The 20,064-nt window shown below is 39.2% G+C and overlaps 1 protein-coding gene across 1 annotated transcript in view; it reads right to left on the bottom strand.

Annotated features, from left to right (window-relative positions):
• ripor1 (RHO family interacting cell polarization regulator 1) overlaps window positions 1-19,388 on the bottom strand; it is a 36,843-nt gene extending 17,455 nt beyond the window's left edge. The window contains 7 exon segments of the mRNA XM_042496933.1: window positions 763-912; window positions 1,069-1,122; window positions 2,164-2,187; window positions 2,893-2,971; window positions 3,187-3,339; window positions 3,940-4,063; window positions 19,127-19,388. Of these exon segments, the coding sequence (XP_042352867.1) occupies window positions 763-912; window positions 1,069-1,122; window positions 2,164-2,187; window positions 2,893-2,971; window positions 3,187-3,339; window positions 3,940-4,063; window positions 19,127-19,145 (603 nt within the window). The 5' untranslated portion in view covers window positions 19,146-19,388.
• Window positions 19,389-20,064: the final 676 nt, after the last annotated feature.

Below are 20,064 nucleotides of genomic sequence, written 5' to 3'. Positions count from 1 at the left end.
ACAAGGGCAGTTAGCTGTACAACTGTGCTAAGTTACATCCTGTTACTCTTGAGTGTATTCTCCTACTATTGTTACTGCTACTGCTGCTACTACTACTACTACTACTACTACTACTACTGCTGCTACTACTACTGCTACTACTACTACTACTACTACTACTACTACTACTACTAATAATAATAATAATAGCACAGTTTACAAAGTGCTTTGACAAATGAAGCAAAAGCAGAAATAGGATACATACAAGAAAATACAACAACAGAGAGCTAAACAGTCCTACTTAACACAAGCAAGAAGAAACTACAAAACCAGGGTAGAGCTAGGACAACTGTCCTCAACAAGAGGACAAATAATGCAAGATGCAGGATGCAAAATGTCAATATAAAATAAAATAATACTAACAAATGGACCAAAACCCCTAAAAGCTGTAAAAGCAATAAAACCACAAATAAAAGAAAATGAATGAAATAATAATCAAAAAAGTTAAAGAAATAAAAAGACAGAAAAACAAGACGACGTCACATAAAAGCATGTCAATAGCAGCAGATTTTAAAAAAAGCTGAAAGGGCCTGATGGCGAAGGTCCGGTCACCTTTAGTTGTAAGCCTCGACTATGAACGGCCAGAAGGGCCCCACCTGCACACTGGCTCATATGGGGGTCAACATTTCTGCTTTTTAGCTTGGGGTCAGACCCAGACAAGCTTTAAAAGTGATCAGTAAAATCTTTCACAAACAGGGAGGAAATGGTTCCCCGTCATCTTACCTCTGTGTACTCTTTGTATCCTTTATTGGCTTCTGCTAAACTCTCCTTGGCCTCCTTGCTGCCCGGAGAGGCAGTGTAAGCCTTCACCATCTTGTTGGCTCCGTCCCTGAGTCTCCTCTGCAGGCAGTAGGCTTCGTAGAGCTCCTCAATCTGGAGAAAAAAGGGAAAAGCGGTTCACATTTTTATCTTCCTATCCACAGAAGAAAGCCTCCTCACGGCAGGTTTAAAATGTCAGTTTGGCCAGTTTAGTTTATTACATTTATTTGATGTGTGAGGCATGTTTGACAGGGCTCATGGTGGTGTTACCTTGCTGAGGTGAAACTCCAGTCGTCTGATGTACCTCTCCGTCACCTTCACTTGCTGTCAGACAGAAGCACAGACTCACATTTATTCCTTTTAATGAAAACAGACTGGACATTTTGCACAATTTATTAATCCAGGTCCATTTAAGGCAGAGATACTGAAATTGCTATGATTGAGGGCCACATTTGCAAACTGACAAAAGGCCAGGGGCCAGTCGCAACAGCCTCATACATGTTTATAGAATTTTAGGATATTTCCAGGATTTTAGGATGGTCTTAGGATTTTAGGACATTTCAAAGATCTTAGGATGTTTCTAGGATTTTAGGACATTTTTAAGATTTTAGGACTTTTCTAAGGTTTTAGGCGATTTCTAGGATTTTAAGACATTTCTAGGATTTAAGGACATTTCTAGGGTTTTAGGACATTGGGGACTCCATGACTTCTGTCAGGGTGTGTATGGGATCCTCTACTGGATTTTTAATTTGTTTTTTATAAACAAGCTCTATTTTTATGCAGTTTAGTGTGCTCTGGCACATTATGAATACTAAAAGTACAAAAACCCTTTCAGGGGCCAGATTTGGCCCACGGGAGTATCACTGATCCAAAAGTTCAAGTCAGTACTACAAAGTGTGCTACTAAAAACACACTCAACACATCCACCATAACTTGATTCTAGTTACGTTTTTTGATCTCTGTTGAGCTACCATTATCACCTATAGCATATGTTTCAAATTAAAAGCCCAGCAGGAATGGGAGGGATTTTGCCCTTTAAGCAGTTTTAAAGCTTTTGATGTGCAACATGTGTGCAGGAACTGTTAGTGTTTATTGAGGGGAGCTTAACAGCCCTAAAAAACCCACAAAGTAAAAGTTGAAACTAATTAGTATGCAGAAGAGAAAGTGATAACTATGACATGATTCTGTGGAAATAAACATGATACTAAATAATAAAGACAGCAGGTAAACATGTAGAAAGTTTTGATAATTAGAATAAAATACGGTCATACACTTTGAAATATAATTAATAATGTATGGCCTATAAACCTGTCTGACATTGTCTCTGCAGTTGAGGTCAGTATTAGAGGATTCACAGTAACTCACCTTGTCCAGTTCATACAGGAAACCCTGAAGAGGCAGAAAACATCAGATCATCAGTACATCTCAGATTTTTAATTAGGTAACAGCACACTACCATGTACACTCTTTATGTTAAAGTACACTTTGCTTTGCCAGAACATTTTTATCTTTCAAACCAAAACTGATTTCAGGAATGCTGAGTACCAAACGCTGAAATATTATAGCAAAATAAGACACACTAATGACCCGCCACTTCCTGAGCTGGTTGGTCATTTAAACATATTTTCAACTTAAAAAAGGGACTTTTTGAAACCTTTGCCTGCAGGTGCGTTCAGGGACTAACTAGCCTCATTTACACTGCCTGTTCAAGGCGGGAAATCACGCCATCACATCGCCCCGCCATTCTATACATCACATTAAATTGGATAAAGAGGGGAACATATATACGCATATATTATGTCACACTAGTGGCGGACGCTCATGTGCTAAACGCCACGCCGTTATGCCTCCTCTGATTGTGGGATGCTGCAATGCAGTGTGTATAATCACTGATGCAGCCGTCCTTGGTTCAGTGTTAAATTCGCCGGGTTGGTATAAAGAGGGGATCTCAGTGTAAAAGCAGCTACTGACAACAACGAAAAACCAACACGTCAAGAAATAAAAGAGCTTGTGTCCACATGAGACACGAGAAATCGTCCCAGGGTTCAGCTTGAAAACGTGAAATGAAATGTTCTTCCTTTTAGCAGAACGTACCAGTCTGGAGTTCCTCTTTGATTCTTTCATCTGTCTGCTGAGACTGTCCAAGTCCGTCTGATAAACCTGCAGGTAGGACCTGAGAGACACACACACATACACACAGAAATCAGGAAATCAGCATGTTGGCTGATTTCGATAATTCACTTTAAAGCCAATATCTGCTAATACTGATGACGTGCCGATATTTTCGTACATCACTAGTACGGTGTCAACAGCATGATCCCTCACAATGAAAGCTCACAGTTGCTGTCTGTGCGCATGAGTGCCTGTGTGTGTTGTGAGTGCACTCACTGAAGGCCTTTCTTCAGCGCCTCGTAGACCTGATCCAGTCGCTCTGGTTGAGGAACCTTGGGTGGTGGGTTGGACTTGGTGGACATAGTGAACATCCTGCTGGCTCTGCTGGGCTTCCTGCTGAGACCTGGAGTGCTGAACACTGAGAGGCTCCTGCAACATCAGGTCAACGTCATCCTCAAATATCCTAACCCGACACCCCCACATCAGCTTTATCAAACTAACAGAGACCGACACCTGCGACACCTTCAACACCCTGATCGGCCTGTTAAAGCAGAAGATGAGTTTCTATATTAAATTAAATATTTAGGAATCTTTTTGATCCCAGGTCCTGTTTTACAGTCAACAATGCAGTGATTGTGTCTAATCAGGAAATTGAATTCATATGATGTCAGCATTTTATTTTTACAGAAATCTTGTTTTTACTTTTACATTGTATGGGCACCTGGAGGCTAAAAAAAACCAAAAATGAAAAAACAATGTCCAGAATTACTATTACTATACCATTAGAATTATCGGGAAAAAGCAGAAAAAAATGGGATGTATATAAGGAAGCAAAAAGCTCCGAAAATTGTGACTGATCGGTCCATTTCTACCCTTTATAACACACACACACACACACACACACACACACACAGTCTGTCTTTTTAGCTCCACCTGTCAGGATGTCCTTTCCATATGTTTCTCCCCACAACATGTGCATGTGTGTGTGTGTGTGTATGTGTGTGTGTATGTGTATGTGTGTGTGTGTACCTGTAGGGCTTGTCGTAGGTGTTGACTCCAGTGAAGCTCTGGCTCCTAGTGATGGATCTGGTGGTGAGGCGTCTGCTTGGGCGAGCAGAGAGCGACATGGTGGAGAGAGTTCGGGATGGACTCCCTGCGCAGAGCAGAAGAGAAGAACCGTCAACACACTGCTGACACTCATTCATTCATTCAAACCTTTATATAAATATGATGCCAAGCGTGAACAACGCATTTAAAACAAAAGCAATCAAAAGAAACACGACTGACTCATACGAAGCAACAAACAATAATAGCAATGAAAATAGCTAAAAATAAAAATGCAGGAAAACATGGTATGGTGCAGAAATTATGATTAAAAACAATTAAACTCCATAAAACAAGATCTGAAATAAGGCATTTAAATAGCTGCAATGATGGAAGAGTGTCCAAGTTTAAGTTGCTTTGCAGGTTATTCCACATATAAGCTGCACTGTAAGAGAATGTCATTTTTCCTAGTTCACTTCGGATTCGGGGAACGTGAAGTAACAAGCTATTCTGTGACCGAGTACCCAGATTATGTGACACCACATCGCGACGGAGTGATCGGCCAGGTTGTCCCGTCAGCCATAGTGCACAATAATAGCCGATATTTTACCGCTGTTAAGAGAAAGAGAAATCATAGGGAGGCCGCTGGCAGGTGCAGACAACAAAGATGTGCAGAAAGTAATAACATTAATAGTAATCTTTATTCATATAACACTTTTCAAGCTTGCTTCCCAAATAAAAATGTTTACAGAATAAAATAAGATATCAGAAACCCACGTAGCCCCGCCCCTGCCCCCTTTATGACATAACCAAAATTAAGAGCATAAAAACGTGAAAATAAAAACAGCACTGTGTACAAACACATATGAGGGCGGAAGTTCAAAAATATAATTTCATAAATAAAGTAAAATGTAGATAAGAGAATTAAGCTCATATAAGCAGATAAAAATTAAGAGTAAAAAAAATAATCATATGTATAAGCAGAAGATGCCAATAAAGGAGATGATCTCATATAAAACAGGTAGAATGCCAATAAAAGACAAAACTCTTGAATTTAAAACAGGTATGAGTGCAAAGTATATGGGAGAGCATAAAACAGTCACATGGGTAAACTTAAACAAGATAAACTATAAAATGTAATGATAAAAGAAGAAAAGTGGGATAAAGGCAAATAATTGCAAACTATGCAAATAATTACGATAGAATTCTTAGTGAACTATTGCTTAAGCGACTGATTTAACTCTCTTTATTTATTGAATAAGCAAATATGACTCTGACTTCTCCTAACAAAGAAACTAAATAATTTAGGGATGAATGATACTGTTTTTTTTGCCAATATCCGATATACTGAATTATAACAACTCATCTGGCCGAAAAACAGATACCGATATCAATATATCCACTTTTTCCCACCTAATTTTGTGATAATCAAGTTTTTTTTGTAGTGGAATTAACATCATATTATAAATAATGATAATACTGTAATGGCACACCAGCCGACGGAGACATAAAATACAATTCTCTCCAATGTTAAATTAAATGTTCCTGTTATGCCTTTATTATTGATTAGAAAGCTTTGCCAACACATGTATTATATGTCACGCTAGAGACTGACATTTGTGTGTTAAACGTCACACCCGTCACGCCTCTTTTTGTGCGGGATGTCGTGAATAATTACACACTGGGGCAGCACGATGCCACCATCGTTTGGTTCTGTGTAAAAATGCAGGGGCGGCATTAAGGGGGGACTTGGTTGCAGCCCTAAAGCGCGATCTCTGTGTAAAGGCCGTGAAGCTCAACTTGATAACAACTTGGTACCTAAAGGCTGTGAGTTTAAGTAATGGGTGCTGCAGATTAAATCTTCGTCTTGCTCCTCAAAATGCACGACTCTGATAATTCAGACGCGTTTTGCCGTCTTTCGTATCTGTTAAAATGGCGACCATTCAAAACTACAATGGCTAATATCTGGAAACATTATGCCACCAGTTTTGTCTCGCCTAGAGAAAGTTAATCGGATTTGTTGCTGTGTCATTAAATTAACATTTGAAGCGCGTGGTCTGAAGTGATATTTTGTTATTGTGGCTGAAGTCAGCGGTTAATATCTGTCAGCTAAAGCAGTGTTTTCCAACTGTGGCCTATCCAGTGTCCTGCATCCTGTTTCTTCAAACAGCTGAAAGGCCTTTGCAAGACGACCGCCAGAACCCCCTCCCATAGCACAGGAAATGTCACAATCCTACAGGAAGTTAGAAGCAACGGCCTCTCCTGACAGGAAATTTAACAAAGGGAGATAGTCCTGAGGGCTGCACTCATCTGGCTGGAAAGAAAAGGTCAGCTCTGCTTCAGTAAATCAGAAGGGATGGAAAGAGTACTTAGTTAACCGTTGACTCTGTTTAAATCACATCTTTTTCAGTACATAACTGACTATTGAAACATACAATGAATTAAAACGAGCAATAATTCGACTCTAAACTGAAAGTAAAAGTGTTAAAAATACTGCTAAAACAGTAAAAGGAGTTACAGTGAAGTACTTATTTTACTTACTTATGACCTTGAAAATCATCAAGAATGTGTGTGTGTGTCTGTCTCTGTGTCTGTGTGTGTGTGTGTATGTGCGCGGGTGCCATGGGACTTTGTGGTCAACCATTTGTTGACTTAACCTAGTTTAAGTACTCACACAGAGTCCACAGGAGCTGAGGGGGACTGACAGATAAAGGAAGACAACATTTCAGAGAGAGAAACTGAGCCTGACAGACGAGCAGAGTGGACAAACACAGCAAATGGAAAAGTTGGGTCATACTGAGTCCATCACATTCAGGCACCTTCCTCTTTAATTTCCTGCTAAATCATCAATTTATTGTCACGGCAGTTCACCATCTCTATGACATTTGAATTTAGGGATTCTGGCAACAATTCCATATATTTCCATCTCATAATATGGGATTTTTGAATAGATTTCTAAAAAACAAAACAAAAAACAAATAGACACCACCAGGTAAAAAAAAATAAATTTAAATTACTAGGATATACTGAAGTCAGTCCCAGTTTTATTAATTAGGTAGAATGAAGTCAAGTCCAGAGGGGTCCACTGTGTCCCAGACTGGTCGCCCCATTTTGACTGAGCAGTATAGTTCAGTTAAATTTGGTACACATTTTTTACATCTGCATTACGAAAAGTTGTGGATGGTGGCAAGAAAGTATGAGGGCAATTAAATGTGTTAAATGTGATTTACTGATCTCAGTATGACCTTATATAAATTAACACTTACTGCATATACTATGCAGATATTGCAACTTGTGTGTCTCCAGTCCAGATCTTTATCTCTATGTGAGTCTGTCCTCAGCTGTTTTTGGACAATCATTTCATTTCTGTTGTTTTTTCTTAAGGCAATATTGTCAGTAGAGGAATTTCAATATCGCCCAACCCTTCTCCTCAGAGGTATCTGAGTCATAAAAACAACTAAATTCTCAAACCACAGCAGATCTGTGACGCTGATTTACCTGCTAATCTTGTTCTAAGCATGTTTAGTTTTGTTCTGGCGTTATCATTGTGCACAAGGATTTAGGATACTATCCCACACCTACTGGGGGAAGTTGGGTGGTGGAGGTATAAGGTGCACATTACAGCATGATAGAGTCCAATAAAACACACCAAAAACTCAGAACTGCTTGTACAGATAATATAAAAGCAAACCAAGGACACCTGAAACAACAGTCAATAGAGGATGGTGCCGTGATCTTGGCCTTTGACCAACACTAATCATGTCATACTTGAGTCCAAATGGACGTTTGTCCGTTGTAAGTTGAGGAAACTCGTTTAAGGCCAGAAATTGCATTCACAAAAAGGAGACTGATGCAAGGTCATGGTGACCTTGACCTTTGAACACCAAATTCTAATCAGCTCATTGTGAATGTTTGAGTTGAATTTGATTAAATTTCCTCAAGGTGTTCCTGAGATATCACACTCACAAGAATGTGTCAGCAGAGGTCACGGTGACGTTGAACTTTGACCTGTGACCACCAACATTGAAGAAGGTCATGCTTGAGTCCAATTGGATGTTAGTGATAAATTTGAAGAAATTCCCTCAAGGAGTTCTTGAGATATGGGCTGAATACAGATGAACGGACAACCCAAAAAACATACTCCCGCTGGCCACAGTTGTCGCCTGCACGGAGGCATAAAAAAACAATAACAAAAACAGAATCTTCCGCAGTTATCGTTTCACCTGTTGTATAAAAACGTACTGAACCATTACCTCAAAATTGAGGTATGTATTTTTAGAACTGTTACACGTCTAAACCTTTCAATAAATCACCAACCTTCGCAGGGCTCCGTGTCTCTGTCAGAGTCCCAGTTCAGACAGGGCAGTGGTAGTCGGCACATTTCTCCCTGTCACTCCCCACTGTCCTGTCTCCTTTCTAATCTCCAGCCTTATTATTAGACTTTCATCAGTTAATCAGTCAGCATCCCATTTCGTTCAGCTCCACTCAAGCTCCAATTAACACATCCGCAAGTTGGTTACTTAAAGCCATCAAAGTGAAAATGTCCGTCAAACCGTACTGTATTTTGTGTTCCCTACCTGATCCAAACAGTGGTGCGGTCCTGCCCAATGATAACAACAGATTCCAGTCACACCATCTCCTCTGTTATTGATGCTCTCATATAAACACTGGGACTGTGGCTCTGTGCCACACACTCTGCCTTCCATACGCCTCTGTGCTAAGCGAGTGTGTGACACCCCACCTATTGTTTGATGCTCTCTGGCCTCTCTCTCCCAGACCATTCTGGAAAAACACTGCCCGGGACCCAAACATGAACACACACCCAAACATCTCACATCACTTGCTCCATGGCTCACTTACACTGTTTTTTTTCCCATCAGTGGGATGAGCTAAGGATGCAGATGTTCGTCAGATCAAGATATCTCAACAAATACTTCCCAGATTGTTATGGCAACTGCTACGCATGTTTATGGTCCCCAGATGATAAATCATCATCTTTGAGACTTACGCTTACTTTATACTCATGAACAAAATTACAGAAATGGAAAAAATAAATAAAAAATTAGACACTTTGATATACTGTAATAAACTAATAGCAGACTTTGGCAATATCATGGTATACCAGGGTGTTGTTTTTCAAAACTGCCATAAATACATTAAATTCATTGTATGCAATTCATTGTATGCAATGCTCTGGTGGTGCATGCTGTGCACCACCAGAGCTCAGTCTCTGGTGTCTACAGGCAGCTGAGCTGAAAGACACAGCAACACCTAGTGCTGGAGGGAGACGTTACATGACTGTAAACAGCCAACCGTGGGGAATAACGGCATTTAACGTCTTTTTTACTTCAAACTTTGTCAATTAAGGATTTATTTTATCCAAACTGAAGCTGGTGATTGTTGAAGCAGTGGACTAACTACATTACTAGCAAGAGTAACCAAGACGGTTTGGATACAAGGTCATAGTGACCTTGATCTTTGAACATCAAATTCTAATCAGTTTATTATTGAGTCCAAGTAAATGTTTGTGTCAAATTTAAAGAAATTCCCTCAAGGTGTTCTTAAGATATCGCATTTACAAGAAAGAGACGAACGGTGACTATGACCTTGACCTTTGATCACCAGAATCTTATCAGTTCATCTTTGAGTCCACTTGAACATTTGTGCCAAATAAAAAAATTTAAATAAATTGCTCAATGTGTTTTTGAGATATCGGGTTTACAAAGATGAGATAGACGAGGTCCCAGTGACCTTGACCAATGACCATCAAAATCTTATCGGTTCATCCAAGTGGAAGTTTGTGCCAAATTTGAAGAAACTGCTTCACGATGTTCTTAATATGTCTGTTTCACTAGAATGGGCAGATGTATGTACGCACAGACGTAGGACGGACCGATGGACGACCTGAAAACACAATGCTTCGTCTATCACCGACACAGAGGCGGAATAAAAAAACATTTATAAAATTCATTAGATCTATTGTTCTCTCAACACTGAGTCCACCAGCTCTCTTTTGGTGGCCTCATCTGGAAAAAAAAAGATCTCATCTAAAATTGAGATTAACATATGCAGAGCATTCTTTCAAACCTTCATTCATGTATATTTAGTGACCGCTGACCATTGTTGCAGCACCGCTCCCTGGCCAACCATTCTTGACTCACCACTGATAAGCCTTTAAGAATAGCCAACCTGTCTGTGCATTGTTTGTTTTATCCACTCAATGTGGTCTGCTCCTCTGAATCACATTTTCTGTGTTTTTATGCCCCCCTGGGAAAATTGACTGTGTGTATCTTTGTCATATAAAGAATGTCAAATCTAGGGAGGGTAATGGATCCAAGAGCACACACACCCACCCACCCACGGAGGGGAAGAGGAAAAACACACTTGTGTCAAGAATAATAATGAAATCGCTGAGCCTATCAGTGCACCTATGTTTTCTGCCTCCCGGCTCAACTATCTTTTGTTATCAAGCTGAACAAAGAGCTAAATATTCAGTCAGATAAGACGTAAGTCTGTGAGGTTTCATTTCGTCAAAGTAAAATCGGAATATTTCTGAAGCAAGCTGCAAGTGTTTGCGGGCTGTGTATGGTCATACATAACTCTGACACAGCAGTAATTCGGGTGGGTTTGAACTTTTTACTTTCACAGCTTTTAATAACGTCTTTACAGAGCTAAGGACCAAGTCCAACCAGTCGTCTCAGTTTTGTAGAATACAAAAGGCTGTGCTACAAAAAGGCAGTGTGTATGCTTGCCGCTCAGACAATATTCCTGCACATCAAATAACAGACCACAGCTGCTTTTTAAATTTTTAACCTAATAACAAAAGAAATGCTTAAAAAATTCTGATAATGACAAACTAATAGTTTTTAAATACAGACACTGCGCTTGATTTTGTTGGATTCCTCAAATTTGGTGAGTAGAGACAAAGATATGTTCTGAAGCAGGATGTTGTTCAGTAACAGTAACATTTTATAAAGAGAAAATCTGTTCAGAACCCAATTATTTCCCAAACACACAAAAAATATTAGAATGATGGATTTCTGCTCTAAATGCACTAATAAATCATTAGCAAAAAATGTTTCTATTAGGATATTTAGTATGTTTTTTTCTGTCCGTTCCAATGAACGAAGAATCTTAACGCAGAAATCAACTAACAAAATCTAATCAGCTCATCAATGAGTCCAACTGAATGTTTATATACAATTTGAAGAAATTCCCTCACAGTGTGAGTATTCCTGAGATATCGTGTTCACAATAATAGGCCGGACGTTCGGACAGACGAAAAACCCCAAAACATAACCCCTCCAGCCTCAGCTATCGTCAGCGTGGAGGCATAAAAATGCAACACTCATATTGCCACGGTGAGCGAAGCCCGTCAGGTTGGACTGAAAAACACGACAGCGTTGGTTAATAGTTGTTGGTAGCAGTCGCCTGCTGTAAAGTCAAGCTGTAATGATTAAACGTAGCCTCCTGCCTTCTCCTCACCCTGATCTATGAGATGTACCCTTTTAGACTAACCACGACATAACCTGTGATCCAAACACAGCTGAGACACATCGCCGTTCACACCTACTGTGAGTCCAACTGATCACACATTTTCAGATTTCGACTCTTGCGGACTCTTGCTAAATGCTCCCTGTCACGTTAGCTGCTGCGTCAGTACAGCTGCAGAGATTGGCGTCAGCAGAATTCAACACTTCTTCAATATGAAAAAAATTATGGACTATCACGCAACACTTCAAATCATCAAAGATTGGGCAAGTTATAGACCAACAGTGCACCGACACCAAAACCACCACCACGTCCTTGTAGGAGACACTTTAGGACACATAAGCGTTAACACCGCAGAACATGTGATCAAACATGTCCCAGACCACTTCTGCAAGTGGTTTAGATCATCAGCTCAAAATGTGTCTTGGTTGTTGTTAACACTTGTATTTATCGCTGTCTGCTTGTGATCTGATCACTCGAGATGCACATTACTACCAGGTATAAACAGGGTCACATATTATTTGTGCAGAGGCCATTTATAAGTCACCGTTTGACAAAATATTTGACACAGCATACCACAGGAAGGACATTAAGACTCTACTTGAGACTTTAAAGCAAAATCTAATTCATACAATGTGACATATTCTCTCTGAGCAATAAAGACCTCAGTTCCCAAAAAGTGTGAGTATGATGATAAAATGAGTTTAAAAGTTTCCCAGTGATGTTCAGCATGTTCATTCCCTTCCTACAGTTGCAAAACATACTGTACTGCAGCACACATCGTGTGCTAAGATAATTATTAACAGTGCAAATCATCATTCAACTGGCAAAGTATTAAAAATGTGCAGGTCCACCTGGAGCTGTGGTGGTTATTATTCGATCTCTGTGGAAACTACGGCTGTACTCAAATATTTAGCTTGTCTGTATTTGATTATCAATTTAGGGATTCAGATTTCTTCTTTTTTTCTTTTTGCCGATGACGATTGTTGTTTCAGTTCTTGTGAGAATAAAATCCATGTTGAATGTTAGTGTGCTCTGCTTCTGTTTCACAGGGCTTTGTCAGGTTATTATGAGATGTTTGTAGGTCTTTAATAATTTGTCCATGATAATAAAAATTGCCACAAAAAGTGCATAGAAAGGTCACTGAACACCTCAGGAGTCTGAGTGTGTCTGCTCAGCTCCTCTCTGTCTCTCTGTTTATCGTGATCCTGCGAGTGTGCCTGTCACAGTTACAAAAATGAACATTTTATCCAATGGTTATTAACGGGTTTGTCGAGAATCGAGCCATTTTGGTGTGAGTGTGAGCAGCACTGGAACATCAGCCAGCTCTCCCCGAATGGAGTCCTTTACTGCAGCACAGAGCTGCTTTTTTATTATTTGATGTTTGGGGTGTTTTTTTTATGTTTTTTAAAATAATTTTTTGTCCCCCTTCCCTTTTTTCTTTATTTTTTTTCTAATAATTTTGAGTTTTATGGGGGGTGGGGGTCTATTTTTTTTATATAGTTTCGAGGGTTTTGTTTTTTTTTTCATTTATTTAGTTTAATTATTATTATTATTATTATTATTTATTATTATTATTATTATTATTATTAGTATTATTATTATTATTATTGGTGTAGTTATTTTGTTTTGTTATTATTATTTGAATTATTATTATTATTTTATTTTGGTGTGTCCTTTGTTTGTTTGCTTGTTTTGTTTTGAAGATTTTTCTTTTTCTTTTTAATGTTGATCTAGGGTGGTCCTCTTGTCAAGCCCCTTGAGGATTTTTAGGACCTCCTTGCATATTTCCAATTTTTATGATAATTGTAATGTTGACTTTTAACATGTGCTAAATAATAAATAAATAAAATAAAATAAAATTCTGAATTGCGTTCTTTCATTTTCATAGTTTGAGTAAATTTTCATGATTGTACTTACTTTATACAGATACATATACTTAATACAGAGTATTTTCACAGGATGGTATTAGTACTTTTACTTAAGTAAAGGATCTAAATACTTCTCCCACCACTGTAAATGAAGCATTACATAAATTTTCCTTAATATTAGGAGGATTCGCACAGCTGTTACGATGGCAGCCACTCAAATTCTTTTGGGTTGTTTCACTCAGTTAGGAATCCTCCAAAGCAAAAAGGATTATTCGACCGCAGCCTAAGAGTTGAGAACAGAATAAATTAAATCTCCTTTCCCCGAATCCCACCACATGGGAAAGTTGTGGATGACATGGCACGAACGGCCTCAAACACTGACGGTTTGTCCTGATGAAATGTGGCCACTGATGACGGTACATATTAAAGAAGGTGAACAAAGGGTCAGACCTTTGTTTTCCATGTGGAATCATTAATGCTTCATCTCATGTTAATAGTTTCCTCCCATCACAGCACCTCTATCTCATATACTGTGTGCCCCCCCCCCCCACCCACATAGTTTACATACAGTTTAGTCCCATAACTCGAGGCCCTTCCCTCCGTCATCTTACTGTCTTTAGAAAAAGGAAACCCAGAAGGGAGTAACATCCTGTAAGGAGGGCAGGGTCAGGAAAAGACCACTGCAGTCAGGCTGCACTGAGTCACAGGAATAACCCAGCAGCTTTACTGTACAGACATGCTCGCTCACTTCCAGGAAAAGGACACTAACTGATCAACTTTTGTAAAGCTTAAAGGGCCACAGCCACACAACGATAATGTAACTTTGACGACAATAAAGGTAGACACTATGGTCACATTCAAGTACATGCAAGTTTATACTCAAAGAATCCAAACCAATGGACAGCAGGAAAATATTCCTTAATCTTAAGTGATAAGTTGAGCCTTTTGGGAAATGCACTCATTTTCTTCTTTTCCAAGAGTGAGATGAAAAAACTGACATGAATCTTAAGTCTGTGTGTTAAGGGGAAGTTTGCTAATTTAAACAACGTGTGTTTACAGGTTGAAAATTACCTGTAATTAGGGCTGCAACTGATTGTTTTAATAATTGTTTAATCGGTTGATTATTTGTTTTCGACCAGTCGATGAATCTGATTTTTTTTTTTTAAACTTTAAAAAAAAAGTCATTACTTTATTCAAAAACAAAATATTACTTTAAATTGAGAATGTAAGTGAAAAAAGTGCACAAAAACAAAAGCAAAAACTGCTGGTACATCCCTGAATAACCTCCATGACCTGTATAAGGTCAGAAAACCTGATCAGTCTTGGCTGATCTGAGGCTCCCTTGCTGAGAGAATTTATGTAGCTACCATCAGGGTGCAGATACAATCTGTCCCGATGGAGAACAAACAGGTTCAAAAGGTCATTTATTCCTGCTGCTATCAGCCTTGTAAATGACACTGTAATTGTAATTTATGTTTGGTATTTGTGTTGTTGTATTTATAGCTTTGTTTGATGTCTATTTATTACAGCTGGCTGTGAATCAAATTGCCCTCCTGGGAATAATAGAGATACCTTGAACATAAAACCTACATGATATAGCTTTAACAACAGGCCATGGAATTAAAAAACAAAAAACATACAAATGTGTGCTGTACAACACGCACTAAAGATCGAGGCTTGGTAAAGTGCACAAAAAGAAATGTTATGTTGCAATTTAAACAATAAGAAATTATTTTTAAAAACTCACATCCTGTTGAGTTAACTAACTCAACAGGATCTCTTTCCACATTTTCTCTCTACACTTGTGATGTAAACTATGAAAAAGCGATCTTGGCATCACACAAGCAAACACACACACACACACATGCAAAACATTAGAGCTAACATAAACATTAACATCAACAAGTTAAGTTCATTTCTCATGTTTGTCAAGCTGGGTGACGAGGAAAGGAAGCACCTGCTAAAAACGAATTACCAGCTGAGAAAATAACGTTTTGTTTCCTCTTTTCAAAACGCAATACAAATTGGATTTTATAGAGATTTCACCCTTCTGTTTTCTTTTTTCAAGTCACCAGCTCAGCGTGACACAATAAATCAATAATGATATTTGTTGGCAACATTTTTCATAATCTTTATTTATGGATTTTATCATTTAATTGTTGCAGCCCAACTGAACACTGATTCACGTGATCTGTGATTGGCACCAAAGACGGGAAAAATTATGAGATAAAAACGGAAAAAACAAGTGGGAGTCAGAAAGAAGTGATTTTATCTGTAGCAGGCTGCTCATCTCTGCTGCAGGTTAGAAGCTCAAGACTACATTTGCTGCTACTTGCACAACAACACACCTAAACCTCCAACGCAACTGCACGCAGTTTGGTTTCCTTGTGGGTAATGTAGGCGCCAGGTTTTCACAAGAAAGACGATATGTAGAAAAAACGCTCTGTTCAAAAGCACGCCTAACTGTACCTCCAACGCTCACTTATTAACAACCGCTATCTTGCTCAGCTAATCTGCACAGAGAAATGTAAAAACAAGAGTCTGCACTTTTAGAGGGAGTTAAATGCTGAAACTTTTTCTTGAACTTTAACAGACAAAACATGCAAAAACACTTAAACCCAGCTGGAGGAGTCACCAAGCAGACAGAACACAACATATCAGGGAAATCATGTTGTGTATATCTACTTGATAATTTTTTGATTAGATGTCAAAATATGCAGATATTTTACTGTATGTTACTCAGTGCTGCTTTCTTAGTTTGTCTGTCTCCCTTCATTTGAGAGCTTGACCATTTTTTATTGCTTTAATGTTTATCATATTGTAACAAATAAACAAAAACAAGAAACCTTTTATAATTTCCATGGGTAAAAATAATGTAAGTTTTAAAATGTTGATAATAACTACATTAAAAATTAACTGAGTAAATATGATTGTTTTGATAACTCAAGCAAGTCTTTCTATGGTATTTCGGTTAAATATCACAGTGAATTATGAACAGGAATCACAAATGTCATAGTAACAAAGGGTATGAGAACATGTTCTGTATACATCATAAATGCTTTAACAGCGTCCGTTTACACATCACGAAATCAAACAAGCTGCATCACACAAACTAATTGTTCTGTAGAGATTAAACCTCTTTCTCTCTGCACAAAAAAACGCTAACATCTTGCTTTTCAACGCTATGGGAAAGGTTACAATCGGTATTCACACCCGGGTCAAATGACTCTGCAGTAGACACGGGTAGATATTGCCTCCGGCTCCGATCCGCATTGATGGAAAAACAACACCCGTGTAAACATGCTAATTTAGCTCCTTCACCGGCGAGATAACTGTCTGTCTCCTCCTAAGCACAGCATTTTTAAAGAGAAGTAACCACCATAAACCTGTCACACATCAAACAGACACACCAAAACAACCTCCACAGACACACATGCTCGTCTGCTGCAGAGCCGTGTGCACAGCTCTGCTCTACTGGCAATGGAAAAGCAGTTTAAAGTATGTTTTTTAGCAGGTTTACTCGTGATAAAAAATTCTGCGTGCATGACTTTAATTTTGGTGGAAAAGAGCTATTATTTAACATTTACAGAGTGCATTTGAGGTAACCTGGAGCATGGTTGATAAAGCAAATACAGTGGAATGACAAAACTCAATCAGGAAGTGACCGTGGATGTCTGCATCAGTTTTAAAAAGTCTCTTTTTTCACATGCTCAGACTAAAATAGAATTACAGAGTTTTCAAAATAAAACTGTGCCTCCCCATTTTAGAGGTTCAAAAACGCCAAAGTACAATGGACACTAGGCATGAAAACAGCAATGTGTTTAAAACCCAAAATATATTGGAGTGAATGGAGCCTACAACACAAGGAAGGACTTCACACACCAAATAACTGATGCATTTATAAACAGTTTGGGCAACACAATCCAGCCCTTGAGAGCCAAGCGATTGGCAGAGAAAAGCCTTCATTTCCTTATTTCCTCTTTTTCAAGCCGAGTTTATTTGCTTTTGCTTTGGAAACTCAACACTTCCTCAATGGGTACTTGTTGTCATGGTAACTTCAACATAATAAACAATAGATTTCTAAAGCATCTTCCTTTGGGATAACCTTTATGTTACACACAAATACAAAGATTATTCTTTTTACCTGGTAGTCAGTGTTCGCTTTTTTTCCTCTTAACCGTGAGCAGTGATGGAAATCATTCGGTTTTTGGAGTTTTGGACTGGAAATAGTTTTAATACTTCAACAAAAATGTGAAACCTTAAAAAAAATATATGTCCTGCCGTTTTTTCCCCCACACGTAAGACGAGTCGTTGATGAGACAAAAGAGAATAAAAATGATGATGAAATGTCTAAATATGGGGCGCCCGGTGGCTCAGTGGATAAAGTGGGCGCTCCATGTACAGAGGCCGTGTCCTCGCCGTAGCCCCTGCAGGGTTCGATTCCGGCCTCGGCCCTTTGCTGCATGTCTCCCCCTCTCTCTCTCTCCCCCATTCACACTTACTCTGTCCTGTCAAGTAAAGACATAAAAAGCCCAAAATGTAATCTTAAAAAAAACAACCAAAAAAAAAACCCGTTGCTTTGGGCTCAGAGCAGGAGTTTGGACACTTCTGGGTTTTTTTGGGTAATTCATTTAGCTCAAGCCTGGCTCGATGCTGATAACTAGCTTTTACAGTCTGGCAACTCTGCAGTGAAGAACGGTCAGGAGACGCGTTATAATGTTGCATTAACGTTGCATAAATGTTTTCGTCTGTGCAGCAAACACAAATCACGGTCTTTGCACTGGAACCTGAGTTTATCCCGACCCTCCCTGCTGACTACTGTAGCTTCAGAAAAGCACGCGCTTAACTGTATGTGCCGCACGTATAGGTCCTGAAATGATTTTGAATTTGAATTTTTTTACAAACACACACGTTCAGGAGACTCTCGATTACCTCACATACACACATAACCTGTCTCAATGGAAAAGGCATGACTGATAACATTAGTGACAGAGTTGAGAACTGTGCAAGTGTTTTCCTTTGTGTTAGTTTTAAGAGTTATTTTGCCTTAAATGACATCTGATGTCCTGCAACGTGACTATTTTGCATGCTCACAATGCCGATGCTCTCTCTCTCTCTCTCCTATGACAATGGGTCAAATAAACAATTATATATCTCGTTCTGTGACTTGCAATGAGGTGACGATGTTTATCAGGCGATGTTGCAGAGTAATCCAAAAGCGATGTAACAAATTACATTTTACAGGGAATAACTAAGTAGAGTTAATTATTATTTTGATGTTAGCCTAGTATTACTGCTAGACCAGACACACACACACACACACACACACACACACACACACACACACACAGAGACAGAAGATTAGCTCTATATGTGATTAGAAAAGAGCAGAGGAGCAGAACTGCATTTCAGTCGACCACATCACCCCTGCAGCTTGTTCTGAAATATAATTTTTTGTTTCTACAAACAAAGAAAAGAACCAAATTCAAATGGTACCCAACCCTTAAAATAACACCACAGTTAAAGCAGTCAGCCTGTTCCAAAACTGCATCAGTGACAGTGGTGATAAAAAGTGCTCAGGAGATACATTAGAGACAGACTGCACGCTGCTGTGTTCAGGAAAATCTCCACTGAATCATATGACTATGACAAACTGCTAAACATATCACAGCTTCTGTTGTTTTTTTTGATATTTGGAGCGAACTCCGGAGCCATCAGCTCGTAATAAGTTACAAACCTGTTAACCAGCAACAGTCATCCTTACAAACAAAGAGTTAATGATTAGAGATGAGCTCATCTCACAGTCGTACCTCCATATCCACTGTACATGGTAGCTGCGGTGGCTGATGTCAAATGTTTCTAGCGAGGGGTCCACCCAGTTCCAGACACAGGCGCTCAGTCCTCGCTCCGGGGGGACTCTTAGTTGATGTGCTAACTGATCTCTCACTTTCCTTTCTACCAGCTCCCTCTTTTGGGCTTCTAGTTCACTTTTCTCTCGATCCCACTCTAATACCCTTTTTCTCTTTCCCCATATCCTCTGTCACAGTTGTTAATCCTTCGTCCACTCACCTACTGATCCTCTCTCACACACACACACTGATAAGAAGAGGAGGGGGAGGAGGGGGGAGGAGGAAAAAGGAAAAAGCAAGGCGGTCCTCCCTCCTCTTCTTCCCTGCTGACATCACCAGTTTTCCTGCCCCTCCTTCTCCCTGTTGAACATATTGTTTCTGACCACTCACTTCATCATTCTTTACCCGACGTCCTCCCACCGCAGTATCGATATCCAGTTATTCCAACAATGTGAGAAATCACTGCAGGTCGTTTTAACCAACATCTGTGCTGATTTAAATAGTTTTGAGGATTTTCTGACGCATTATTTTTGAGGAAGAAGCTCAGGGGCATGAAAAAGCCTGAAAACAAAGGGTCCTTTTTTGTGTTGGCACAGAAAAGTCGTGTTTCCACCAAACAGCATGGTGTCCTTCGAACCACGTCACCTGTATGAACTATAGACCGTATTTAAAGATGGACACCATGACCCCCACCAAAAAAGTAACTTTTCAATCTCAATCGCCCCCTGGTGTCTGTCTGCAGAATAGGTCATAAAGCTCGCTCCCTCATATTAGTGAATGGGACATAGGCCAAACAAAAAGCCAGAAGTAAAACTTAATTTTTACCAAAGATGGTTCCTGTCACCAAAGGTAGTTCTCATCACCCCAATGTTTGTTCAAGTGATCATTTTTATTGTAAG

The sequence above is a fragment of the Plectropomus leopardus genome, chromosome 11, assembly GCF_008729295.1.
Source record: "Plectropomus leopardus isolate mb chromosome 11, YSFRI_Pleo_2.0, whole genome shotgun sequence".
Lineage (NCBI taxonomy): Eukaryota > Metazoa > Chordata > Actinopteri > Perciformes > Serranidae > Plectropomus > Plectropomus leopardus.
This window is presented reverse-complemented; position numbering and strand designations above follow the sequence as displayed.